General features: G+C 71.8%; 4 protein-coding genes across 4 annotated transcripts; 2 read left to right on the plus strand and 2 right to left on the minus strand.

Annotated features, from left to right (window-relative positions):
- Positions 1–531: 531 nt before the first annotated feature.
- Positions 532–1,179, plus strand: AURANDRAFT_5005 (hypothetical protein; the record flags this gene model as incomplete). The annotated part of the gene is made up of 1 exon (XM_009038935.1): positions 532–1,179. A coding segment is annotated over one exon (648 nt), but the record flags the coding sequence as incomplete, so codon positions are not given.
- A 6,132-nt stretch (positions 1,180–7,311) lies between these two features.
- Positions 7,312–7,560, minus strand: AURANDRAFT_17549 (hypothetical protein; the record flags this gene model as incomplete). Its single annotated transcript, XM_009039179.1, has 1 exon — positions 7,312–7,560. A coding segment is annotated over one exon (249 nt), but the record flags the coding sequence as incomplete, so codon positions are not given.
- Positions 7,561–16,959: 9,399 nt separating this feature from the next.
- Positions 16,960–18,897, minus strand: AURANDRAFT_487 (hypothetical protein; the record flags this gene model as incomplete). The annotated part of the gene is made up of 3 exons (XM_009038921.1): positions 16,960–17,421; positions 17,545–18,084; positions 18,154–18,897. Coding segments are annotated over 3 exons (1,746 nt in total), but the record flags the coding sequence as incomplete, so codon positions are not given.
- A 710-nt stretch (positions 18,898–19,607) lies between these two features.
- AURANDRAFT_26642 (hypothetical protein) lies at positions 19,608–20,504 on the plus strand (the record flags this gene model as incomplete). The annotated part of the gene is made up of 3 exons (XM_009038995.1): positions 19,608–19,756; positions 19,808–20,116; positions 20,309–20,504. Coding segments are annotated over 3 exons (654 nt in total), but the record flags the coding sequence as incomplete, so codon positions are not given.
- Positions 20,505–26,462: the final 5,958 nt, after the last annotated feature.

Here is a 26,462-nt window from a genome sequence, read left to right on the forward strand (position 1 = left end):
CGGGGCTCGTGATGCGCAGGCGGTTGTCGCCTTTCGCGTTCTTCGACCGCTCCACGGCGTCGACCTTGACGCCGGCGGCGAGCTCCGTGACCTTGTCCGTCGACAGTTCGACGCCCTCGCGCACCATGGCCTTGTTCTTCGTCGTGAACTGCTCGCAGCCATCGATGGGGGTAGGCAGAAGGGCAGCCATCGATGTCGGCTCGAGCTCCAACGCGAGGCGCGCTCGCGCTTTGCTGCCCACACCTTCCGAGACTGCTGCACCCACGCTTCAACTTGTGAGCTCGACGTGCAGTACTGCTGAGCGGCGCGATGGTCCGGCGCGCGCAGCGCGGGGCACCATCGATGCGGCGCGCGACGCGCAGCGCACCGATAGTCGTCCTTTTGCTGGCCGCACGCAGCAGCGCAGTCGTCGTGCGCCGTCGCACGGTCCTCGGCGGCGGCGGCGCCGCATTGCTGCGACCGCAAAGCGCCGCCGCCGCGCCCGTCGCAGATGGCCTCATCCTCGGCACCTGCTGCGACACGGGCGCCGGCGTGCGCGACGTCGTGCGCGGCGCGCTCGACGAGGGCTGGCGCCATTTCGACACGGCGGCGTTCTACGACAACGAGGCGGAGGTCGGCGCCGCGATCCGCGACGCGGGCGCCAGGGACGCGCGCGTGACGAGCAAGGTCTGGTTCGACGACATGACGTACGAGCGCGCCAGGGCGAGCGGCCTGCGGAGCCGCGAGCTGCTGGGCGACGCGCTCGACACGCTCCTGGTGCACTTCCCCGGCTCCACCGACGCCGTGCAGTCGCCCAAGGCCAACGCGCTGCGGCGCGCGGCGACCTGGGAGGCGCTCGTCGACCTCAAGCGAGCGGGCGTCGTGCGGCGGGTCGGCGTGTCGAACTACGTGCCGCGCCACGCGCGCGAGCAGCTGAAGTACAACGGCGTACCGGACGTCGTCCAGCTCGAGTCGCACCCGTTCTGCGCGAACGCGGAGCTCGCGGGCCTCTGGCGCGACGCTGGTGTCACAACCATCCAGGCATACTCGCCCTTCGCGAGCGGCCGCGCGCCGGTGCTCGCGCACCCGAGCGTCCGCGCCGTCGCCGACGCGAAGAAATCGACGCCCGCGGCCGTCGTCCTCGCCTGGCTCCGGGCGCGCGGCCTCGAGCCCGTCGTCAAGGCGTCGTCGCCGGGCCACCGGAGAGACGCGGTCGCGTCGCTCGCGCTCCGCCTCGGCGACGACGACCTCGCCGCGCTCGACGTGCTGGATCGCGGCGCCGGCGGCTCCGTCGCCTTTGACGCGAGGCTCATTGCGTAAGTAAACTTGAAGGCGTAGTCTCGCAGCCCGGGGTGCGGGAGACGATTCCTGTTACCCGAAAGGAGCGAAGCGCGCTGGGTCCCAGGCTGCACGGTAGGCGCCCGCGGGGGACTCGTTTCCGGCGACGAGCGCGGCGAGATGCGCTGCGGTCTGCGTGCTTTCGCGCCAGCCATTGAAGGAGTGGCCTGTGTTGAGGAAAAGCCTCGGAACGCGCGTCGGGCCGACGAGGGGACAGCAGTCGGGCGTCGTCGGCCGGGACCCGGACCAGACGGGCCGGCTCCGCCAGTCGCACCACGCGTCCGCGGCCGGGAGCGCGTGCGCGACGAGGGCCCGCAGCCGACGCTCGAGCCCCGCGTGCGCGTCCGCGGCGTCGCCGACGGCCACGAGCTCACCGTAGCACGTGAAGCGCACCGTGACGTCGTCGACGCGCGTCGCGTAGAGCGAGTAGGGCGCGCAAACAAGCGACGCCTCCACGGCGCCCGGCGCGGTGACGCGCGCCGTGATCGAGTAGCCGCGCAGGGGCTGCACGGGCGCGTAGAGGCCCGCGGACCGGAGGAGCGTCGGAGTCGCGGCGCCCGCGCAGACGATGACGCGGTCCGCCGCGAACGCGCGGCCATCGGAGCAGCGCACGGCCTCGACGGCTCCATCGGCGTCGATCTCGAGCGCGGACGCCGCGGCCCCGAAGACGAAAGTGACTTCGCGGCAGCGGCAGTCGGCCGCCAGTGCGCGCGTGTACGCCGCGCAGTCGCCGCGGCCGTCCTCGGGTGCGCGGCCGCCGCCGCGACGGGACTCGCTGCGGCGCAGGCCTCGCGCGTCGCCCGCGACGCTGTGCCGGGCGCGAAGCGCACCTTCTCCGAGCCGTCGACGCGGATGCCCCGGAAGCCGACCTCGGTTGCGCGCGCGATGAGCGCGCGCTGCGCCGCTTCGTTGCTCGTGCGCCACGCGGCCTCCATCGCCGGCGCCCCCGCCGCGAGGCCCTTGAGCATCGCGAGGCCCCAGGCGTAGAACCACGGGTCGCCGAGCACCGAGGCGTTGACGAACTTGTTCGTCGCGTGGAACGCGTGCCGCGTCTCGAAGGGCGCGTCCGGAGGCGGCGGCGCGGCGCCGGGCGACGGCGACGCCGCGTGGAGCGTCTCGAGGAGAGTAGACACGTCCGCGAGCGACTGCCATTTGCCGCTCACCCCGAGCGTGCACGCGTTGCCGTGGCTTGCGCTGGCGGCGCCGGCGACGCCCGCCGATGCCTCGAGCACGGTCACGCGGAAGCCGCGACGGGAGAGCTCGTCGGCCGTGCTGACGCCGACGACGCCGGCGCCGACGACGACTACGGAGCCGCCCGGCGCCAGCGGCTCGTTCTCCGTCGCATCGTAGTTGCGCTGCAGCAGCGTGAGTCAGGCGGCGGCGGTCGCGGCTGCCCTCACCGCTTCTGCTATCATCATTGCCTACGGTGCCGCTATGTTGCTGCTTGCATGAAGCCGGAGCATCCACGGCTGCGACCCGCCCTGCCGCCAGCCACGCACCGACCCGCGCGCGCCGCAGCCATGGAGACCATCATCCGCAACATGTTCGGCGCGCCAGCCGTGACCGCAGAGGCCGCGCCGGCGGCCGAGACCGCGCCGGCGACCGAGTCGCACAGCGCCGACGCCATGCAGTTGATGCACGGCATGACCAAGAACGTTATGCAGCAACAACGCATTCTCATCCAAGAGGAACGCATCGATGCGCTCGAAAGAATCAGTGCTGCCGGGCAACGCGCCAATCCGGACCTCGCGCGCGCCATCGACGAGGAGAAGACGCGCCGCGAGAGCTCCGCGACCAAGATGCGCGGCGCCGCGTCGCGGCCGGCGCGGCGCTCCCACAGCCGCGCGCCCCTTCGCGGCGACGAGAAGAAGCGCGTCCTCGTCGATGTTGCTCTCATCAGCACCTCCACGTGCGGGTCGTGCAAGAAGCGCCTGGAGTTCGGGACGCCGCGCGTCCGGCGGGAGAAGCTCCGGGGCGACCGCCGCCGGCCGTGGGAGTCGTTCCACGTCGACTGTTACTTCGCGCTGGAGGACTGCCCCATCACGTCCGTCGACGACCTCGAGGGCATCGAGTCGCTCGACGAGCCGACGCGCGCGCGCGTCGCCGCGCTCATCCAGGAGAAGAACGACGGCGCGCCGGCCGCGGCCCCGGCGACCGCGGACGGCGGCGCGGCGGACGCGGCCATGGTCGAGGAGAAGATCGACCGCTTCCGCCGCCTGCTCGCGGGCGCGCGCGTCGCCTTCGACCCGTCGTCGCCGTTGTCCGTCCTCGAGGCCATGTGGCAGTACGTCGACGGCGCGCCGCCGTTGAAGAAGCCGCGCTTCGACGAGAACGTCGACGGCGCGCCGCCGTTGAAGAAGCCGCGCTTCGACGCGGAGGCCGAGGCCCGCGTCGAGTTCGAGCCGCGCGCGCGCGTCGTCCTCTCCGCGGCGTCCGCGGGCGCGCGGCCCCTGGCGCGCGCCAACACCCTCTAGGGCGGCCTCTAAAGCCGGCTCTTCGGATGGGCCTGGGTGCGCGCGGGGGAGGGCCAGCTTCGACGTCGACGGCAAAGTGCAAGGGTCACCTCCGTGGTGCGCCCCCCATCTCGAGCTCGATCGAGAGTGCCCTCGTTTTTGGTGGCGTCGGATCCCCAGCCACTGGCAACTCGGAGACGGCGAGCCCCGCAGGCATCCCGCGTCGATATGCTGCGCGACCGAGGGAGATCTCAGGAACATGCATAAAACCGACATCTGGCTGCGCGGATCGCGAGAGACCTTGTCAGACAAGTCGCTCGTCGTTCGCGCGTCGCTGCGAGACATAGTAGGGGCCGAGAACGGGGTCGCGGAAGGTTCGCGCCGAAGCGGCCCCGTCGTTGTCGGGCTGAGAGTCGCGCGCGGACGCGCCAGTGCGTCCGGGAGGTCGCCATGATGGTGCGAGCCCAGCGTCGCATCGATTTCAAACCTCTGGGACCCGAAGATGTCGACCGCGCGCGCCGAAGACGGGCCGTCGGAGCGCGCCGGCGGGCGCCGGCCGCGCCGCGGTTGTGGGCGCTGGTGGCGGGCTGGCCGTCGTCGAAGGCGTAGACCACATGTGACGAGCGGGCCAAGGCGTCGGAGTTGCCCCGGGTTGCGAAATCGGCGTGGAAAAGCTGGTTTCGTCCCGAGACGGCCTCGAAGAGCCCCCAAAACGAATGGTTTGGGTGCCAGACGGAGCGTTTCGCGTCAACCGATCACCGCCGCTGTGTTCCGCCGGGAGGTCCGACATCATGGAGCTCGTGGACGGCGACCTGGGAGATCGGCGACGACCGGAGCGCGTCCGACGCGCGCCGAGGCCCGCCCTCCGCGGGACCGCGCGCGCCTCCTAGCGGAGGTGTCCGGGCCTCGCCGGGATCCTTGCGGCCCGCGACCCGCCGACGGGAGGTAGTAATCGCAGCGGGCGGGTGGCGGAAGACCGGTCGCGTCCGGCCGGACGTGGGCGCTGGCTCCGGCGACGGACAGGAGGTACGCCTTACGACGCGTCTGGCAGCTGAGGGCAGCGCCTTGCCCGTATTACTCGCCGCGGGCGGCAGCCCGCTAGTCCTTGGACGGGGCGCTGCAAATCGTCGGCATTACCGGGTGAACGCAATCCATCGACACTTCACGGCAAACAATGTGTAAATCACAAACGAGGGATCTCGCCTCGAGACCAGCACACATTACATGGCTGTGGTAAAAACAAGCACGTCGGCGTCGGCGTGCCGTGCCGCGGCGTCGACCGCGCGAACTGGCCGGTCATCGACGAGGACGGCGACGTCTTCTTCACGAACAACCGGCTCGTGAGCCGCGACTCGGCGCGGGCGCGCTGGTCCACGGCGCTCGAGCTCGACCTGCACGATTTTCTGCGCGAGGCGCAGGGCCTCCGCGCGGTGCACCAGCCGTCGGGCCTGTTCGTCGACCTGCTCTGCGGCCGCGCCGTCCGCGGCGGCACCGACGGCCTCGCGCGCCTCGAGGCGCGCGCGGCCTTGGCCGCGAACAAGTCGGCGTCGGAGGCGGCGTCGACGGCGTCGGAGCGGCGCCTCGACGCGTCCGGCGGCGCGCCGCCGCCGTCGGAGCGCGCGACCGCCGAGGGCTCCGAGGACGCGCCCGCGGCCGAGGGCTCCGAGGACGCGACGGCGGCCGAGGGCTCCGAGGACGCGACGGCGGCCGAGCTTCAGGGCTGGAAGACCCTCCTCGACGAGGGCCTCATCGACGACATCGACTACGCGGCGAAGGCGGCCGAGATCCGGGACCGCGACGGCGCGACCGACGTCGCGTCCGGGGACGTCGAGCCCATGGCGCTCGCGAGCGACGCCGACGACGCCGCGGCGACGGGCGACGCCGCGGCGCGCGAGTCGTCCCTCCACGCGCTGCTCGGCCAGGAGGTGCGCAAGAAGCTGCACCACGTCCGCGTCCGCCTCGCGGGGACGTTCCTCGCGCTCCTCGCGGCGTTCTACGCCGACGAGGCCTACCGCGAGCGCTTCGAGGCGCTCTCCCGGCCGGTCGCCGGCGCGGGCTCGGTCCGTGGCCGCGGACGGGCTGTGTAGTCGTGGCCGCCGCGGCATGTAGGTTTAAAGGCGCGGACCAGCGAGGGGGCGCTTCAGGGCGCGGGGGGCGGGGGGCTTGGGACTTGGGTGCGTCGGGCGCGGTGCCCTAGAGGTTCACGCCGCCACGGGAGGCGTGCTGGGCGTGGACGTGGACCGGGGCCGGGACCGGGGCGGGGGGCGGGACCGGGACGGGGGCGGGGCCGTGGTTGTGGCCGTTGTGCTGCGGCGCCACGGCCTGGACGGCGAGGCCGCCCATCGCGTTAGCCATGTGCACGTCGTTCGCCGCGTTCTGGTAGGCGGCGGCCATGTTGGCGACCTGCGGGCCGAGGTTCGCGAGATTGGGCGGGGCCGGGCCCGGGGCGGGGGGCGGGCCCGGGGGCCCGCCGCCGCCGCCGCCATTCTGGGAGACGAAGTAGAGGGCCAGGCCCGCGCAGGCCCCGAAGCCGAGGAGGAGGAACGCGGAGACCGCGGCCGCGATGACGCCCGTGACGACGAGCGTGGTCGTCGAGGGCGACTGGACGTGGTGCGCCTCGAAGGACGCGACGGGCGCCGCGCGGACCGAGTCGACGGACGCGCGCACCTCCTCCTGGGTGGCGCCCCCGAGGGCGGCCTGGCGGCCGTCGGCGGCGAGGTCGGCGGCGGCGGCGAGGGCGAGGGCGGCGAGGGCGAGGGCGGGCTTGAGGCACTGCATCGTGGCCTGCGGGGGGCGCGCGGTGGACGCGGGCGCGCGCGGGCCTGCCCCGGGCCCCGAAGACGCGACGTTCGACGCGGGGCGCGCGCTGGGGCTGGCGGAGTGAAGGCTCGATAAGGCTCGACGATCTCGACGTCCTGCCTTCGCGAGGGCAGCCCGCTTGATGCGTATCCAGCTTCTTCAACACTTCAACTCCGTTTTCAACCACTGAGCGAAGCTCGGGATCTTCATCGACGACGGGGCCGCGGGGCTCGGCGCGGGTTCCTCGCGTCCGGGTCGTCGCGGCATTTCTATGTTCAGTAGTTCGTGCGCGGCGAACGCGCGCGCGCGGGGGTGCACAGGAGCAGGCGGGGGAGACTTGAGGGAAGGGTGGTTGTTCGCGGCGTACTACTCGTGCCCGAGCAGGAACCGGGACTGGACGGGCGCTTCATCCGCCGCCCGTCGACGACGACGACGGGGCGCGCTCGAGGACGGGCCGCTCGATCGCCGGCGCCGCGGCGGCCTCGAGCTGCGCCTGGGCCGCGTCGCCGCCGAAGAACCGCGGCGGCGGGGGGGACTTGGACTTCTTGCGCTGGCGCGGCGTGGAGCCGCTGCTGGAGCGGTCCCGCTTGAGCACCGCGGGCGCGGCGACGGGCGGCGCGTCGGCGACGGCGACGCGGGCCGGCGCGAGGCCGTGCGCGACGTCGAGCTCCGCGGGCGCCGGCTCCGGCGGCGCGGTCGTCGTCGGCGTGTTCGCGGCGCTCGCGTCGCGCCTGCGAAGCGTGATGCTCTGGAGCAGCTGCGGCTCGCCGCGCCGGAAGCACTCGTGCTCGTAGGTGCCGACCCAGCGGCCCAGCTTGATGCACTTGAACCCGTAGAGGTTCAGCATGCGCGTGAAGGACGCCCACTTGTTGTGGGAGAAGTACGCGGGCAGCACCTCCTCGCAGAACCGCGTGCGGTCCCGGACGATGAACGCGCGGCCGTCCTCGCACCAGCTCACGATGGCCTCGTCCTCGGGCACGTCGCTGTAGCGGTTGACGAAGTCGGAGACCTTCTCCGGGAAACTGGCCGTGGCCACGAACTCGGGCGACGGCGCGGCGACGGCCGCGGGCCGCGCCGGCGCCGCCGCGGGCCGCGCCGGCGACCGGTCCATGGGGTCGACGATGGGCGCCTCGCGGTTCACGCCCGGCGCCGCGCGCGACGCCGGCGGCGGCGCGGCCGCGAAGGCGAGCGCGGCGCCCAGAGCCACCGGCGGTGGCGGCGCGTAGCAGCCGTGGGGCGGCGGCGCCGCGCCGTAGTCCGCGGGCTGCGCCGGCGGGGGCGCGCGCGCGGGCGCGCGCGACCGGCGCCGCGTCTTGCTCCGCTTCTTCGACGACGGCGCGACGTGGCCGCTCGAGCGCCGCGCGAGGAAGGTCTGGGCGATGTCGCGCCACTTGACGACGGTCTCGCGCGCGTCGCGCGCCCGTTTGGCCTCCGTGATGAGGCGCACCAGCCGGTCGTCCTTGACGTCGACCTTGGCGAGCGCCTCGACGGTGGCGATGCCGTTGGCCATGAGGCGGCTGATCTTCGCGGCGCCGAGGGACTGGAGCTTGTCGAGGCACGTCCCACCCGCGCCGCCGCGGTCGTAGGAGTGCGGCACCTGGGGCAGGTCGTAGGGCGCGGGCCGCGCGGGCGTCGGCGGCTCGTAGGGCTGCGCGAACGGCGACAACCGCGACATGGACGCGGGCTGGCCGTGGAAGCCGTAGCCGTCGAAGCCGTGGAGGCCGTGGGAGCCGTAGGTCAGCGCGGCCGCGGGTGGCGGCGCGTCGGGGAGCTGCGGCGCGGCGGGGAACGCGAGCGCGGCCGCGAGGCCCGGCTCGGGCGGCGGCGGCGGCGCGACCGCGTGCGTCTCCGCGGCGACGCCGCGCTCCGCGTCGTCGAGCTTCACCTCGTCGCCGACGTCCGAGGCGGCGATGGGCGGCGCCGCGTAGTAGCCGTGCGGCGGCGGCGCCGCGCCGTAGAGCGGCGCCACGCCGTAGAGCGGCGCCGCGTAGTAGCCGCGCGGCGGCGGCGCCGCGCCGTAGAGTGGCGCCGCGCCGTAGCCGTGCGGCGCGCCCCCGGAGAGAGCGGCGCGCGTAGTAGCCGTGCGTGCGCGCCGGCCGCGCGCGGCGTCCGCGGCGTCGAGCGCGCCGGCCGTGGCGAGCTCCCGCTCGAAGTCGCGCGGGCCGCCGTCGGCGCCCGTGAGGACGTCGCCGAGGTCGGCGCGCAGGAACGCGTCGCTGTCGGACGCCGCGCGCCAGGCGCTCAGGCGCCTTTTAACGGACTTCAGCGGCCGCGTCTGGACCAGCGCGTGGACCTGGGGCCCCGTCGCGTCCCTGCCGAAGAGCTCGACGGCGTCGAAGAAGCGGAGCTTCTCGACGCGCGTGTACCCCGCGGCGCGGCCGCGCGGCGCCGCCGGCGGCGCGTCGCTCATGGGCTCGTCGCCGTCGCCCGCCGCCGGCGGCGCGGCGGACGCGTCGCCGTCGCGGTAGGCCACGAGGTCGGCGTGGTAAAAACCGGCGAGGGCGGGCGCGCGCTCCTCGGCCGCGGCGACGGCGTCGGCGGGCGAGAGGCCCAGCGCGGCGCCGTGCGCGGCGTCGAGCGCGGCGGCCGTGGCGAGCTCCCGCTCGAAGTCGCGCGAGCCGCCGTCGGCGCCCGTGAGGACGTCGCCGAGGTCGGCGCGCAGGAACGCGTCGCTTTCGGACGCCGCGCGCCAGGCGCTCAGGCGCCTTTTAACGGACCGCAGCGGCCGCGTCTGGACCAGCGCGTGGACCTGGGGCCCCGTCGCGTCCCTGCCGAAGAGTTCGACGGCGTCGAAGAAGCGGAGCTTCTCGACGCGCGTGAAATGCGCGCCCTTGCTCGACGCCGGCGGCGCGTCGCTCATGGGCTCGTCGCCGTCGCCCGCCGCCGGCGGCGCGGCGGACGCGTCGCCGTCGCGGTAGGCGACGAGCTCGGCGTGGTAAAAACCGGCGAGGGCGGGCGCGCGCTCCTTGGCCGCGTCGACGGCGTCGGCGCGCGTGACGGCCGGCCGCGCGGCGACGGCGTCGGCGGGCGAGACGGTCGGCCGCGCGGCGCCGCCGCGCGACGCGCGCCGGCCGTCCGCGGCGTCGAGCGCGCCGGCCGTGGCGAGCTCCCGCTCGAAGTCGCGCGGGCCGCCGACGGCGCCCGTGAGGACGTCGCCGAGGTCGGCGCGCAGGAACGCGTCGCTGTCGGCCGCCGCGCGCCAGCGGCGCAGGCGCCCTTGAACGAACTCCAGCGCCCGCGTCTGGACCAGCGCGTGGACCTGGGGCCCCGTCGCGTCCCTGCCGAAGAGCTCGACGGCGTCGAAGAAGCGGAGCTTCTCGACGCGCGCCCAGTAACGCGTCGCGCCGTTGCTCGCCGCCGGCGGCGCGTCGCTCATGGGCTCGTCGCCGTCGCCCGCCGCCGACGCCGCGACGGACGCGTCGCCGTCGCGGTAGGCGACGAGCTCGGCGTGGTAAAAATCGGCGAGCGCGGGCGCGCGCCCCATGGCCGCGGCGACGGCGTCGGCGCGCGTGACGTCCGGCCGCGCGAGCTTGGCCTGCAGTTTCGACCAAACCGGTTGTCCCCCGAGGAAACGCGCGGAGTGTCCCGCGAATTGATGCCGCGCCTCGTCGCACTTCGGCGCGTCGACCAGCCCAGCGAACGCGTCGATGGCGTGAAACTTTTGGTGCTTGTCGCACCATTTGAAGTCGGTCAAGGTGGCCTTGTGGTGCCAGACCTTGCCCTGGCACTCCTGGCACACGTCGGCCCGGGGTATAAATCCCCCGCACATACAACACCGGCTGGGGACGACGACGAAGTTCGCCGCGTCGTCGATGTCGTAGTCGACGCGGTAGTCGATGTCGTAGTCGACGCGGTAGTCGATGCGCGCGTCCGGCGTCGCCGCGTTGGCCTCGGGCGGCCAGACCCGGTAGCTGGTCGAGTCGATCTCGTTGAGCACGGCCTCGTTGGCGTCGCGCACGAACGTCGCGTGGTAGTAGGCCAAAGCGCCGCGCGACTGCATTCGGGCTAAAGTTTGGCCCGTCTGGAGCCGCGCGGGGCGGAACTGGTGCGCGATGAGCAGGCCGTGGAAGTACGTGAACTTGGACCGGGATCCGTTGTGAACCACCGTCCAGTCCTTGCAGAAAGACTGGAGGTCACGCACGACGAAGATGCGGCCGTCCGCGGACCAGGCCGCGACGTCGTGGGACGCGTTGTCGATCATGGCCTTGAGGACGCGCGGGAAGGGCGCAGCGCGGACACCGAGAGCCGCGCCGCACGTGCCGTAGCAGTTGTGCTTCAAAATGCGGTCGTCGCGTACGCTGCAGTACTTGCCGCATAAGTTGCAGGCGCGATAGCTCGCTTTGGACGCATTGGAATACCAACGGTACTCGACCGCGCTGGGCGTCCGACCGGTGCCGAGCCGCTCCGCGACGGCGCTCCAGCTCGCGCTGCCGAGCTCGGCGACGAGGTTCTTCAGGAGCGACTCCTCCTCGGTAGACCACCGCTGCTCGGCGTAGCAGGAGAGCTGCGCCGGCCCCGGCTCGACGACCGGCTCCGGCTCGACGACCGGCTTCGGCCCGACGACGGATTCAGGCGCCGGCTCCGGCTCGGCGAGCGGCGACGACGAGGGAGCCGCGGGGCGCCGCCGCGAGCTCCGGCGGGGCGGGTCGCTCGGGGCCGCCGGCGACGTCGAGCCCACGAGGCGTCGCTGGCCGGCGCGCGCGACGGTCGACCCCCGCGGCGCGGTCGCCGCGGGCGTGGACGCCAACCCCAAGGCAACGAGAGCCTCATGGTTCTGCTGGATGCGCTGCGTGCCTGCGCGGGGCGGCGGTCCGGGCGCGGTCGCGGGAGCGAGGGGCGCCGACGCGCCACGTCCGTCCGCGTAGGAGTTGTCGGCGGAGCTCGCCCGCCGCCTCGCCGCCTCCGCGCGGCACTCCGACTGGGAGCACGTCCAACCGGGCGCGCTGCCGAACTTGCGGTACTTGAGCAGCTCGCCGCAGAAGCACGGTACCTACGCACGCCTTCGGTGTCCGCGGCAATAACCCTCGCGGACGCGGGCGTCGAGACGAGATCGCCGCCGTTCAGTCTCGCGAGGGACGGGATGTCCTCGCAGTACCGGCAGCGCTCGAAGTCCGCCTTCGTGTGTTTGCACGGCGCGACGCCGCCCTCGGGCCGCCAGCGCGCCACGAAGCCGTCGTCGACGTGCTGGAGCACGCCGCGGCGCATGACCGCGTCCACCAGCTCGGTCGCCGGCGGGCCGTAGTCGATCTGGCACGCGTCGCCGCCGGGCCGGAGCCAGACGCGCGCGGGCCGCCAGACGTTCCGCATCTCCGCCGTCTCGTCGTCCTGGATCTCGTGGACCACCTCGATCAACATCGACGGCTCCGCCGCGGCCGACGGCGCCGCGCCGTCTGCGGGCGCGACGTCCGCGACCGCGACCGCCGGCGGCGTCGCGGGCGCCGCGCTCGCCGCGCGCCGGCGCCGGCGCGACGGGCCCTGGCCCAAATCCGCGACAACGACCGAAGCCTCGCGGCTCGCGCCGGCCAGGTCCACGTTGCGGCGGAGGAGGTCGCTCTCCCTCTCGTCTAAAACCGCGCGCTGCGCGTCCAGCGCCGCCGTCAGGACGAGGGAGTGATCCAACTCAGAGGCCGTCCCGGTGGTGATGGCCCGGTCGAGGACCGTCGTCGCCACCACATGGCTCAGCTGCGCGACACTTTCCGGCTGCGCCGGCCCCGGGCCGGGGGTGCCGAAAGTCGCACCGCTGAGGCCTTCGAGCATCGCGCGCTCCCGCACGTCGAGCGCACGCCTCTCGTGGGCGATGCGGTCGTTTTCCACGAGTGCTTGCTGAACTTCGGGGTGCACGGGCGTCATGCCGTGCGCCACTTCAGGCCGCCGAGACCGAGTCTGTTGGCGCGGAGCTCACGAGCCTGCTCACATGCCGGCGCATGTGCAACATGACTGCACTGAGCCGTTGTTGTATCTAGAAGCATGCGAATGGAATGCGAGTTCGCGTGTCTGCGACTTCGATGCCTGGACTGAGCACGCCTTCTAGCTAGAGGGCGCACACGTTTGCGCACGCCTTCGCAGCGCATCGACGCGCAGGAAGTCAGCTGCGTCGCGAAATCAGCCCGTGCGGCTCGGCAGTGCAGGACTACGATGGCAGCCCGTTGTTGCTTGTTCGTTCTCGCGATCGCATCGACGGTGTCCTGCGGTTACGTTCGACGCGGCGCGACGCTCAGAGTCGGCTACCAGGGCTTCGACGCGGCGTCCCACTACTCATTTGAGAACGGCCGCTACGTCGGCGCCTACCCGGAGGTCACGTCGCTCCTGGCGCGGGAGCTCGGCGTCGTCACGGAGGACGTCACGCTCGGGTTCAACGACGACGACGCCATCCTGGACAGCTGGATGGAGCCGCTGAGGAATGGTGACATCGACTTCACGCTCCAGGGCACGCCGTTCTACGACGGCTTCTTCTACAGCTCGCCCGAGCGATCACGCAGCGAGGGCTCGTGAAGGTGAGCCACCGCGACGCGGGCCTCTGGTCCATCTTCGCGCCCTTCCACTGGAAGCTCTGGCTGGCCATCTGCGGGGCCGTCGTGCTCGGCACCGTCGTCATGGGCGCCATCGCCTACCTGAACGAGGAGTGGGCCGGGCCGCGGCGCGACCCGCTCGAGTTCGGGACCATGCTCTACCACTCCATCACGCTCCTGCTCGGCGGCGACGATCTGGGCGGCGTCATGGCGACGGACTCCGGCGGCGCGCGACTGCACCGGCTCGGGCTCCTGTTCCTGGCGCTCGTGACGACGGCGACGTTCACGGCGAACCTGGCGGCCTTCCTCACGAATCCCGAGCGCGTCGTCCACGGGCCGAGGAGCCTCGAGGAACTCGGCCAGTCCACGGCGTGCCTGACCTACGACTTCATGGCCCCGTACCTGGAGAACCTCGTCGGGGGCGTCGTCCTGCCGCCGGACGGCCTCTTCGCGAACGAGGATTACACGGGGCGGAGCGCCTGGTGCATCGACCGCGTCAAGTCCGAGGACGTCGACGTGTTCATCACGTCCGAGGCGAACGTCCACGCGCTCGAGGACTGCGCCCGCCTGGCGGTCGCGAGCAACGTCGAGATCATGCCGAGCCTCTTCTACGCGGTCACGCGGGACATGCACTTGATGGTTAACCTGTCCTACGCGATGGAGGAGCTGCGGATCAACCGCGACTACTACGAGGCCCTGAATCGGCACTACAGGACCTACGACGCCTGCGACGACGCGAGCGCGGACGCCGACGAGTCGGCGCAGATCTCCGTGGGCTCCTTCGCGAGCGTTTTCCTTCTCTACTTCGCGAACGCGGCCCTCTCCGTCGCGATCGCCGCCTCCGAGGCGCGGCGCCGCGGCCGCGGGGCCGCGGCGAAGGAGGAGCCCGCCGCCGAGCCCGCCGCGGAGGCGACGGCGCGGCCGACGATGGCGGACCTGTACCGGAAGCGGCGCGCGTCCACGGAGAAGCGGCGGTCGGCCGTCGGCCGGGGCCGCGCGGCGGCCGCCGGCCGCGGCGCGAAGGCGCTCGTCCGCGACGCGCCGACAGTGGAGCTCGTCTAATCCTTCTTACCGGCCAGCACCTTGTGGCTCTTGAAGAAGACGCCGTCGACGAGCGCGGCGAGGGAGAAGCAGCCCCCGACGATGGCGCAGATGGACACGGCGAACTCGGGCAGGGACTTGCGCTGCTTCGCGACCTCGATGGTCACGGGGTAGAAGTCGTAGTAGAAGTAGACGCCCGGCGTCGCGGACGGGTCCGCGAGGAGCCGCCGCTCGGGGATGAAGTTCTCCGCGAGACTGTACTGGTTCGTCATCGTGTACCCGAAGGCGCCGTGGATGACCGTGGGGATGACCTTGAGCACGTAGTGCTGCTGGCCGCTCTCCGTCGGCGAGTTGACGACGCCGTCGAGGGGCGCCGCCGTGTCCCCGGTCTTCTTCCCGAAGGACAGCGCGTGGACCTTGTGCGTGATGTTCACGTGCCGGTGCTTCTCCATCATGTTGATCTGGCCCACGAGCATGGCCAGCGGGCCCGGCAGCCCGACGGGCCGCCCGCCGCCGGGGCCGTCGGCGTCGGGCGACAGGCCCACGTGGAAGTTCGCCGACACCTTGCCCACGGACAGGCGCCCGTCGAGCGTGCACGCCGCCTCCGGGTCGGCCTCGGGCGCCCACGCGCCGAGCTCGGACGGCGTCGGCGGCCTGAACTCGACGCGGTTGATGGCCTCCTTCAGGCCCCGCGCGGACTCGACGGAGATCTCGAGGTCGTCGCACTCGACGTGCGCGAACGTCATGTGCACGTCGATGGGCAGCCGGTCCGGCACCTTGAACGACCGCGAGCCCCACGCGCTGTCGCCGTCGTCGACGCCGAGGTGGTGGATCGTCACGGGCGCGAAGAAGGCGCTCAGCTCGAAGAAGAGGAGCAGCGCGATCGACGCGACGGCGCAAAAGGTCACGAGCGCGCCGCAGACCGTGCGCTCCTGCACGCCCTCGACGGCGCGCGCCAGCAGGTGCGCCGGCGCCATCGCTGACGTCGGCTGCGGTCGACGAGCGTCGAGCGGTCGCGCGCGCGCGTGGATGCCGTCGAGGACGAGCTCAGCGGTCGCGCGTGGGACGCCGCCGACGGCCGCGTCGCCGGCCTTCGAGACGATTTGTGGCAGAGGTCAAGAGCCGCCCGGGATAAATCCCGCGGTACCTCATGCCGGATTCTTCGATCGCGGGCCCGGCACCCACCCACCCACCTCCTGGCCAATCAGGGACCTCCGTTTCGTTAGTTGCCTTCAAGTTGCCGCTCGCAAAATCGCCACAACGCGCGCGCGATTCCGCGCGCGCGCTCTCTCGTGTCGCGGAGCTGCGCGGTCCAATCTCCGCTTTGCGATGAGAACGGGCACCCGCGCCGCTCGACTCGCCGCGGCGAGAAGCGGCGCTTGCCCAGAGACGACGATAGCGGCGTGAAGACACGTCGCCGAGGCGCCGCGCGACCGTCAGCCGCGGCACCGCGGGTCATGACCGCGCGCGCGCGCGCGCGTTACAAGTACCCATCAGTACACTGTAGATTTTCCAAACCAGGCCTCCGGACCCACCCACCCACCTCGCCATGAGGTTCGAATCTTTTGTCCGTGGGTGGCTCGTGCAGAGGTCGATGAATCGCTGAACGACAGAGCATCTCTGCCTTCTCGCCGCCGGCGAGGTGTCTGCACCTTCTGAGCGGAGCATGGGCTCCAGCGACCTGCCGATCGCCCACTTCTCCGGCGCGGCCATCGCCGCGCTCTTGAATTTCCCGCTCTGGCGCTACGCGACGATGGCCCAGGCCAAGTACGAGGTCGCCGGCGTCGGCCGCGCGACCTGGGGCGCGCTCTTGGGCCCGCCGTACCGGGGCGTCGCGGGCATCGTCGGCGGCATGACCGTCGCGCGCGGCGGCATCTTCCTGCTGAGCGACGTGGGCACGAAGGCGCTCCGGCGCCGCGGCGTCGAGGGCCCGGCCGCGGTCGTGCTGCCGCCGCTCGCGGCGTCCGCGGTCGTCCAGGTGCTGAAACAGCCCATCGTCCGAGGTGGGGTCATGCTCCAGAATCCCACGAACCCGAGCGGCACGCTCCTGGGCACGCTGCGCCTGCTCGCGGCGACGCGCGGGCCCCGGAGCCTCTGGCACGGCACGTCCGCCGGCCTTTTGAAGACGGCGCCCAAGTACTGCGTCGCCATCGCCGCCAAGGACGCCCTCGAGGCGCGCCTGCCCCGCGCGGCGACGCCGGGCGACGAGCTGCTGCGCGACGCCGCGAAGGCGGCCGCCGCGGCCGTCTGCGGCGCGGTGCTGACGAACCCGCTGGACGTGCTCCGCAACGAGATGTTCAAGACGGACCTGGGCTTCTTCGACGCGCTCGCGTACCTGAACCGCGAGCACCCACACTGGATCTTCCGCGGCGCGAAGCAGAACCTCGTCGCCGTCGCCGCGCCCGTCGGCGCGACCATCTTCTTCACGGACCAGCTCAAGCGAATACTCGCGAGCCGGTAACAGTCTCGCGGCGCGCGGACGAAGACCGGGGTGGCTGTTTACGGTGATTCGAGGGTTCGGTGAATTTTCGGGTGAATTGTCGAATGGCGAATTGCGGGGTTTTTGGAGGGGGATTTCAGGCGTCGTCGCGGTGCTCCTCCTCCTTCTCCTCGCGGACGACGTCCGCGCCCGGCGACACGGGCGCGGAGGTTCGCCGGAGGCTCGGCAGGCGCCGCGGCGCGCCGAAGGTGGCGTTCTTCGGCGACTTCGTCGTCGCGAGGACGACGTCGCCCGCGACGCGCGCCTGGCGCATGGACTCCTTGCGTATGCGCCGCCAGGACGCCTCCCGGATGACCTCGCCCGCGTGGCCCGCGCGCGTGTCCTTCTTCGTCGTGTCCATGAGGCCGACCAACAGGTCGTGCTTCGACCAGAGCGACTCGACGTCCTTCTTCTGCGGGTTGAGGATGAGCTGGCCCTCGACGATCTTCTGGTAGCCCAGCAACAACACGTGCTTGTCCATGGCGACGCGGGCCAGCGCCGCGAAGGACGTCCGGCCCGGGTCGCCGGTCACGCCGTCGAGCTTCGACGCGGGGAAGACCATGGGGCTGTGGCCGTCGTCGGTGAGCAGCTCGTCCAAGATCGCCTTGACCTCGCGGCGCATGGCGACCATGGCTAAAATCTTCGCGCAGATGCCGTGCGACAGCACGTACTCGGCCTGCGCGGCGATGGAGCTGTTGACGCGCGCGACGGCCGACGTCCGCGAGTCCAAAATCTCGCAGATGATGGAGCAGTCGTCGACGTCGTCGAGGCTCCTGCGGCTGCCGTCGTCCTCGATGGACAGCAGCTTCCGCTCGCTCAGCGACTTGCGCTGCGCGAGCGTGAAGTTCGCGCGGACGGCCTGCTTCTCCTGGCGGATCTGCATCGACTCCTGGCGCGCGAGCGTGCCCGGCCGCGAGGGCGTCGCCGGCGTCGCCGGCGAGACGACCGCGGCGTCGTCCCGCTCCTTGCAGCTCTGGCGGATGTCGCGGATGAGCAGCAGCGTCGCCAAATTCTGCGCGTCGCTCTCGAGCGGCGACGCCTCGTGGCGCTCGTCCGCTAAAATCAGCACGCTGTCCATCTCCCGGAGGGGCACGACCTCCAGATCCCGCTTCACGGTCGTGCGGCCCACGTGGTGGTGGAGCGTGATGGACCGCAGCTTGTCCTCGTCGAAGCCCTCGACGTGGAAGACGTCGCGGCGCTCCTCCAAACTGATGTCGGACATGATGTGGACCTCGGAGCCGTCCTTGACGGCCTCGTCCAGCATCAACAACATGTCGTCGACGTCGCGGCGCCAGTTGCACAAGAGCACGCGCTCGCGCATGGACTTCTTCGACTCCTCGCCCGCGAACTGGAACCCCTGGGGCTCCGCGGGCTCCGCGCTACCAAGGGCGGGCGCGTACGTGTCGTCGTCGGCGGCGAGGACGATGACCTCGTCGCCCTCGGAGACGCGGAAGTCCCGCGGCGGGTTCAGCATGATGCCGTGGGGCTTGAGCATGGGGCAGCGCACGTCGACGTGGAAGAAGTGGAACTCCTCGACGAGCGTCATGCGCGCGACGCGCCGGTCCGCGACCTTGAGGCCGATGGGCACGGCCGTCGGGAACGACGCGTAGATCTCCCCAAAGGTCCGGCCCACGAGCTGGGGCCACTCCTTGAGGTAGAACTCGGAGCCCTCGAAGCCGAAGATGTGATCGTAGACCAACCCGAGCCCCGGGTGCCGCGACGTCGTCAGCAGGAGCCGCGAGCAGATGTCGTGGCTGACGACGCACTCGACGGCGGGCCCGCCCGTGACCTGGACGATGTGGCGGTTGTCGATGTCCTGGAGCTCCGCGATGATGTGCGTCGTGTGGTCCGCGTCGCCCCGTAGAGCGGTCAGCGCGAGCACCGTCCGCAGCACGGAGCAGTCCGCGCGGTCCGCGGACGTGCCCGTGGGCGAGAGGATGATGACGGCCTTGGCGTCCTGCACCGACACGCGCTGGAGGTCCGCGAGGCTCTGCGGGTTGCCCCGCCTTACGGCGATCTTCGACCCCCTCAACGCCTTCTCCGGGATCGTGTCGCGGATGACGCGGTGCACGTCGTCGGAATCGTCGTCCTCGCCCGCCAGGACCACGATGAGCCCGCCGCCGTCGCTCTCGAGCGCGAGCGCGAGCTGCTCGAGCACCTCCAGGCATTTGTGCGTGAAGCCGATGACGATGAGGTGGTCGTCCTCGACGAGCGGGCTCAGGCCCCGCGTCGCCCGGTTCATCATGGCGCTGATGGCCTCGACGAGGAAGCCCATGAGCACGGACAGGTAGATGACGCCGACGATCGCGACGATGGCGCCGAAGGCCCGTAAAAAGTAGCTCGCGAGCTTCGTACTCGCGCCCTCCTGGAACCCAAAGTCCGCGACGTTCCCCGGGTCCGCCAGGGCGCAGAAGACCATCCAGTAGCTCGAGCTCCGCCAGCGCACGGGCGACTCGCGCGACACGCGCTTCCGGATGAAGCCGCGCGCCATGAGCAGCCAGAGCTCCGAGAGCACCGTGATGATGAGGCCGCCGGAGACGACGAAGAGGCCGAACTTGGCCTTCATGGGGCCCGTCGCCGACGACTCGAGCCAGTACTCGAGCAGGCGGCGGATCTGGCGCGGGTGGTACCAGACCCAGTCCACGCGGTGCCGCAGGTGGCGCGCCTCGCTCTCGATGCCCTTCTCCAGGTCGACAAGCTCCTGGTGCGACTCCTCGTAGAAGGCCTTCATGGACCCGCGGCCCCGCTTGAACGTGCTCTCCATCGTCGAACCCCCCTCGGGAACTCCTAGCTGCCCCGGTCCATCGAAGATAGCGGCCGTACTATTGTCGCGTTCTTGAAGTACAACTTGTTATTGTCGAAGACCTTGAGGACATGTTGAGGCGGGTCGGGCTGGACCAGTACGAAACCAGGGAGGCGCGTCGAGCTGAGCAGCGCCTCCACGCTCGTTCGCGCCGGGCGCGAGCCGAGCGGCACTTTCCGCCGCAGGTTCGCGCCGTCCGTGTCGCCATGGCATCGACCCAGGCCTGCGTGGGCTTCATCGACATGGACTGCTTCTACGTCGCCGTGGAGCGCGCGCGCGACCCGTCGCTCGACGGTTTGCCCGTCGCCGTGTGCCAGTACGAGTCCTGGCAGAAGGACACGAAGACGCTCACGGCGTCCGACGACCGGCGCGTCACGTCCGGCGGCTCGGGCCTCATCGCCGTGAGCTACGAGGCGCGCGCGGCCGGCGTCAAGCGCCAGATGCAGGCGGGCCAGGCGCGCAAGGCGTGCCCGCGGTTGGTCACGGTGCAGGTGCCCACGGAGCACGGCAAGGCGAACATGAGCATCTACAAGGAGGCGGGCCAGCGGGTCTGCGACATCCTGGCGACCTTCGCCGATCGCGTGGAGAAGCGATCCGTCGACGAGGTCGCCGTCGACGTCACGGGCGCCGCGCGGAGGCTGCTCGAGACGACGCCCTTCGACGACATTTTGCGCGAGGCGCTCCAGAAGGGCTCGCACCTCGCGGACTCGGCTGCGTCGCTGGAGATGGCGCGGGAGACGCACGCGTCGACGCGCGCGGGCTCGTCGAAGCAGCGCGAGCGGTCCGCCGGCGGCGGGCCGGACCCGCGCGACAGCTACGACGCTAACGAACAAACGATGCTCGCCGGCGCGGTCGTCGTGGCGCGCGCGCGCGCGGCGGTGACGAAGCAGCTCGGCTTCACGTGCAGCGGCGGCGTCGCGCCGAACAAGCAGTTGGCGAAGCTCGGCTGCGGGTTGCACAAGCCGAACCAGCAGACCGTCGTGCTGCGGCGCCACGTCGCGGGGTTGTTGCGGGACCTGCCGCTGGACCGGCTCGCGGGCCTCGGCGGCGAGTTCGGCAAGCGGCTCAAGGACGAGCTCCGAGTGGAGACCGCCGGCGACCTCGCGGCGAAGGAGCCGCGGGACCTCGTGCGCGCGGGCGTCTGCGAGGACGAGGGCGACGCGATCCGCGTCGTGCGGATGGCGCGCGGCGAGCACGACGACCCCGTCAAGGACCAGGCGACCTACAAGTCCTTCGCCGCGTCGAAGAACTTCTTCCGCGCGCCGCTCGACGACGAGGCCGCCGTCGACAAGTGGCTGCGGAATTTCGCGGACGAGCTCTGGGACCGCGTGACCAAGGACCGCGAGGCCCACGCGCGCGCGCCGACGTCCTGCACCGTGTCCGTGACGCGCGGCGGCGAGCACCGCTTCACCGGCACCGTCGGCGCGACGTCGGCGACGCGGGCCGGCGCGCTGTCCGTCGGCTGGGGCGGGTCGCCAAAGACGGTCTACGACGCCGCGCGGGCCTGCTTCCGGCGCTGGGCGGGCGAGAAGCACGCGGGCGGCGGCTTCGGGATCACGGTCTTGGGGGTGACGGTGTCGAACTTCGAGGACCTGCAGAAGGAGGGCAAGGGCGGCGGCATCATGGCCCTGTTCAAGAAGCCCTCGGGCCGGAGCCCGCGCGCGCCGTCGCCGCCGGCGAAGCGGGGCATGGACGCGTTCCTCGGGCCGCCGCGGCCCGCCGCGGAGCCCCCGGCGCCGCGGCCCGCGGGCGCCATGGACGCGTTCCTCGGCGGCGCGCGCAAGCGGCCGCGCGTCGCGGACGTCGGCGACGACGGCGCCGCGGCGCGGCCCATCGACGTCGACGGCGACGACGACGACGCGCCCTGGACCTGCGCGGCCTGCACCTACGAGCACGCGTCGCCCGCCGAGGCCGCCTACCTCGCCTGCGCGCTCTGCGCGACGCCGAGGAACCCTGCGTAATTCTCTACAGTGCGATATTTACAGGGTCATCTACAGGGGGCGGGGTCGCGCGGCCGGCGCCGCTTCCGGCGCCGGCGGGCGCATCCTATGGACACGCGGTCACTTGATCGACGTCGGGAGCAGGTCGGCCATGGTCTCCGTGAACTGGTCGAGGCCGTCCTTCTCGAGGTGCTGCTTCCACGTGCCGCCGTCGTGGAGCGCGCGGAGCCGCTTCACGCCGCCCGCGTCCAAATCGTAGGCGCCGCCGTCCGAGTTCCAGCGCTGGAGGCCCGAGATGTACACGAAGGTCGGCTCGACGAAAGCCAACATCTCGAAGAGGAGCCGCGGCTGCATCTTGTAGGAGAACGCCGCGCCCTCGCCCAGCCCCGCGCGGTTCGCGTCGTCGGCCATCTGCTCGCCGGAGAGGCAGTCCGACGCGATGGACAGGCTCTCGCCGACGAGAAACGGGTTCGCGAAGGCGATGGACGCCCAGGGCCCGATGTCGCGCGGGTCGAGCATGTTGTACACGAACTCCGGCGGCGTCAGCGCCTTGATGGCGTACGCGCCCGGCCGCCAGACGCCGTCCTTGCCGGCCCCGGAAACCGTCAGCTTCGTGAAGTTCTCGTGGTAGGGGCACTTGCGGAGGCACGTCAGCGGCACGCCCGCCTTGACCAGCAGCGCCTCGATCTCCCACTTGGCCGCGTAGTGGATCGGCGGCTCCACGACGAAGGCCCCGGGCCACTTGCGCAGGGGCGCCGTGCCGTAGACGACCTGCTTGAGCCGGCCGGGCTCGAGGCGCTCGAGGCGCGCGCACGCCGTCGCGAAGGCCTCGCCCTGCGCGATCTCGTACGCTCCGCCGTCCCAGTCCATGGCCCACGTGCCCGCGGACGCGCGGTTCAGCGTCGTGCAGAGGTAGGCCGCGTCGCAGCCGCGCAGGGACTTGGCCAGGGACGACGCGTCGCAGGAGTCGGCGACGGCGAGCGTCACGCGCGCGTCGAGCGCCGCGAGCGCGCGCGCCTTGGGCGATTCCGGGTCGCGGACGAACGCGCGCACCTCGGCGACGGCGACCTTCTCCGAGCGCAGCAGCGCCTCGACGACGGCCTTGCCCTCCTGGCTCGTCGCCATGGTCACGGCGACGCTGCCGAGCGCCGTCGGCGCGGTCCGCCCGAGCTCCGCGGCGACGAGTCGCTCCACCACTCGTTCCTGGTTCGCGCGGTAGGCGTCCCGCGCCTCGGCGAAGGCCGCGCCGTGCTCCGCCATGGAGTCGGCCACGGCCTCCTTCCAGAGCGCCTTGCGGCTGAGGACGACGAAGGGCACGAGGAGGACCGCGGGCACGAGCGCCGGCAGGAAAGCGAGCGCGAGCGCGACCTGCGCGTAGGCCTCCGCGCGCCGCACCTCGGACTTGGCGACGCCCAGGCCCCAGTCGCCGCCGAAGAGCTCGCGCAGGGCGCCCAGGAACTTCTCGCCCGCCCGGTCGTCGACGGACCCGAGGCGGAAGTACGGGTGGATGAGCGTCCGCTCGACCTCGCGCCGCCGCTCGCCGGGCTGCCAGTCCTTGTCGGGGGCCTATGCGCGGGGTTGTGTCTGAGTGGGGCGCGGCGCGGACGGCACGCACCGTATAGGGGATTTTGAGCACGTTATTTCTGCTCCCCAACGGGAGCGCCTTCGTCTTCGTGACCGGCGCCCTCGGCTTCGTCTTCTCAAGGGTCGACATGGTGACTCGCGAGGGCGTGCGGAGGGCGTGCCCGGCGCCCAGGGCGAGCAGCAAGACGCATTTTTGAGCCATTGTTCGGCTCATTGGCCAGTGCGCGCTCCGTGATGTGGCACAAGCAGGCCTTCGCGAATTTGAACATCAACCAGGCCGGGTGTCGGTCGACGTCGGTCGACAGCCGTCTCACGACGTGTCTCACAGTCCTCGTAGGCGAAGCGCCCCCACGAACACCGAGAAAGCTTACCCCGGGTCCGTCATCTTGCCGAACATGAGCGAATTGAGCGTCGAGTGGCGCATGCGGAACTGGCGGCTCGCGCGGCGCTCCGCGTCGATTTTCGACTTGCGCTCGCGGTCGAACTTGGAGATGCGCGCGCGCTCCAGCACCGACGTGCGCTTGCGCACGGTGACGCGCTCGCCGATCTGCGTGGACCGCGCCGTGGACCGCGCCGTGGCGCGCAGCGTGCCGTTCTCGCGGCTCGGCGGCGCCTCGGCGCCGCGCGCCTCGTCGCCCTTCTTCGCGGGCGAGTCCGCGTCCTTGGACGACTCCTCGGCCGCGTCGGTCTTGCGGACGCGCTCCGTGAAGGCCTCGAAGGACTCGGTGGGCGGGCGGTGCTTGACCTTGGACACGAAGGACTTGACCGTGCGCCACGCGTTCTTGCGCCGCGCGTGGTTTCCCACGGGCCGCAGGACGACGTGGCGGACGAACAGCAGAATCGGCCGCAGCTTCGCGTCGAAGACGAACTCGGCGATGAAGGAGCGGATGCCCAGGGACTTGGACAGCACGACGGGCCCGCCGCAGGTCGCCCCCTGGGACGTCTCCGCGCGCGCGGCGATGAGCTCGCACTGGCGCTCGAGCTTCTCGTGGAGCTCCGGGTCCTCGCACTTGGCGCTGCCCGGCTGCTCGGGCTCGCGCCCGCGCCGCGGCGCCGGGCCGGGCCAGTTCATGAGCTCGCGCGTCTCGCCCGCGCCGGGCAGGCCCGGCCGGCTCGGGAGCTGCGGGGGCCCCAGGGCCTGGTCGTGGCGGACCGCGTGGCCGTGGACGTGCACGCACGAGTGGGAGCCCGCGTGGGAGTGGACGAGGGGCTGGAGCGCGACGAACTGGGTCCAGGACTTCAAATTCGGGCCCGCGGCCGCGGGGATCTTCTCGTCGAGCACCTTCAGGTCGCGCCAGTCGAGGAGCGTGACCGCGAGCGGCGAGTTGTCGTAGACCTTGGCCGGCTTGTGCCGGTGGCCGTTGATGATGACCGGCGCGACGTTGGGCAGATCCACAAAAGGCTTGGACGTGCGCCACCGGAGCACGGCGACCTGCGTGGAAATCAACCGCCGGTTCGGGACGTCCCGACCAAACTGTGAAATGCTCTCGCTCGGTCACATCGAAGTCGATTCGGCTGAGTTTTGGACGAATCGATTGCTTTCATCGAGGTCTCGAAGCACAGCCGAAGTGCTCGTGTCGAAACATTCGAACACGCTCACATTGAAGTCGGGTTGAAGATTCGAGTTCCGCGCGGACGGCGACGGGCGCCTCCGGCCCGCCCTCGCGGTGCCGCCGGCCGCTCTCCTGGATCGCGTAGCGGATCTCGTTCCAGTGGAGCCGCTTGCCGTGCTTCCGCCGCAGCCGGCCCCGGCGATCCAGGAACAGCCAGCAGAAGGGCACGCCGTTCTTGAACAAGATCGTGTCGGGCACGCGGACGCGCCGGTCGCCGATCTTGGACGCGCGCGCCGCGTCCGACACGAGCGACGACAGCAGCAGGCTCTCGCGGTCGCCCTCGCCGATCTTCGTCTTCGCCGCCTCCTCGGCCTTGCGCGCCGCGTCGGCCTCCTCGTCGGAGCTGCTGTCGGAGCTGCTGTCCGCGTCGTCGAAGTCGTCGGCGCGCGTCGCGCCGTCGAACGATTTGCGGAGGCTCCCCGCCTGGCCCCGGCTCAGCGCCTGCATGGCCGTCTTCTGCCGGCCGCCGCCGAGCACGGGGCCCTTGTCCTCCTCCTTGGCGAAGGACGGCACGGCGACGCTGCCGACGCGCCGGTTCACGGACACGGAGTCGCGCGGCTTCGACAGCCGCCCGGTCCGCGACCCGCCGCCCATGGACCGCCGGCCCTCCTCCGGCGGCGGCTCCGGCTGCTCCTCCGGCGTCTGGGGCGGCTCGCCGGTGCGCTGGAGCTGGTGCTGCATCTGGGCGGCGGCGACGACGCCCGCGAGGCCGTGGAAGCCCTGGCGGCCGCGCGACTGCTGCGGGCTCGGCGGCTTCGGGTGGCTCGGCGGCCGCGGCGCCGTGACGGGCCGCTGGGGCGCCGTGACGGGCCGCGACGACGCCGCGGACGACGCGTCGTCGTCGGGTTCCGGCGGCGCCTCCTCCTCCTCCTCGGCGTTGGGGTCGAAGTTGTCGTCGTCGTCGTTGATGTAGTCGAGCTTCGCCGCCGCCGTCGTCGTCGTCTTCCGGTGCGACTCGAGCACGAGGATCGACGCGTTGCGCTCCTTGCGCTCCTGCGACGGCGACCCGAAGGGCGGCGTCAGCGGCGCGTCGTCCATGGAGGGCGCTTTCAGCTTTGGCTGCTGCCCATCATCCTGAAACGACGCGGCAGCATCGCGGCATGGTAACCCATGGTGCCGCGGTGGTGAAGCAGGCTGTGGCAAGCACGAGGTGGCCGCGCGCGCCGCAGATCCTCATGTCGCTGCTAGCCTTGCGGCACGGCGCCGCGCCGCTGCTGCGCGCCGGCCAGCGGCACGCCTCCGGCGCCAGCGAGACGACGCCCTTCCAGCGCTTCTGGCGGTGGACGACGCAGCCGCGGCCGTCGTGGAAGGAGGACAAGACGGAGGCCGCCGTCGCCTTCTGCGTCTTCGGCGTCACGGGGTCGAGCAGCGTCGCCGTCGTGCGGCCGCTGCTGCGCGAGACGACGGGCCTCGAGGGGTCCATGAAGGACGGGCCCTGGAGCTACCGCGTCATCTCGCTGCTGTGCGTCTCGCCGGTCTACGCGTGCGTCCTCGTGACCGTCGGCGCGCAACGCCGCGTCTTCTTTCATGTGCGTCTCGCGGAACCGTCGTTCCTAGGCACGGTCGCGGGCCGCCACCTCTTCTTCGCGAACATGGCGAACAAGATCTTCGGCCGCTTCGTCCCCGCGGCGCTGAACCCGCTGAACCGCCTCTCCGAGGTCGCCTGCGCCCCCGCGGGCGCGCACCTCGTCCCGAACATGCTCCTCCGCTCCGCCGCCGCGGCGCGGCCGAAGCCTTGACGGACCGGGGTTTTCGTTAATCGTCGTTTCCTCGATCTTCGCGCCGCGCGTCCGCGGCTAGAGGCGCCGCCGGACGTCGAAACTAAGAGGAAGACAGAGCCCGCGCTGCTTGGGCTTGTCGGCGCGATGAAGGCTTACCAGCTTACCAGCAGGTATCCATGTTCGGGCGCGCGGCGCGCGGCAAC

This window comes from Aureococcus anophagefferens, assembly GCF_000186865.1.
Source record: "Aureococcus anophagefferens unplaced genomic scaffold AURANscaffold_10, whole genome shotgun sequence".
Lineage (NCBI taxonomy): Eukaryota > Pelagophyceae > Pelagomonadales > Pelagomonadaceae > Aureococcus > Aureococcus anophagefferens.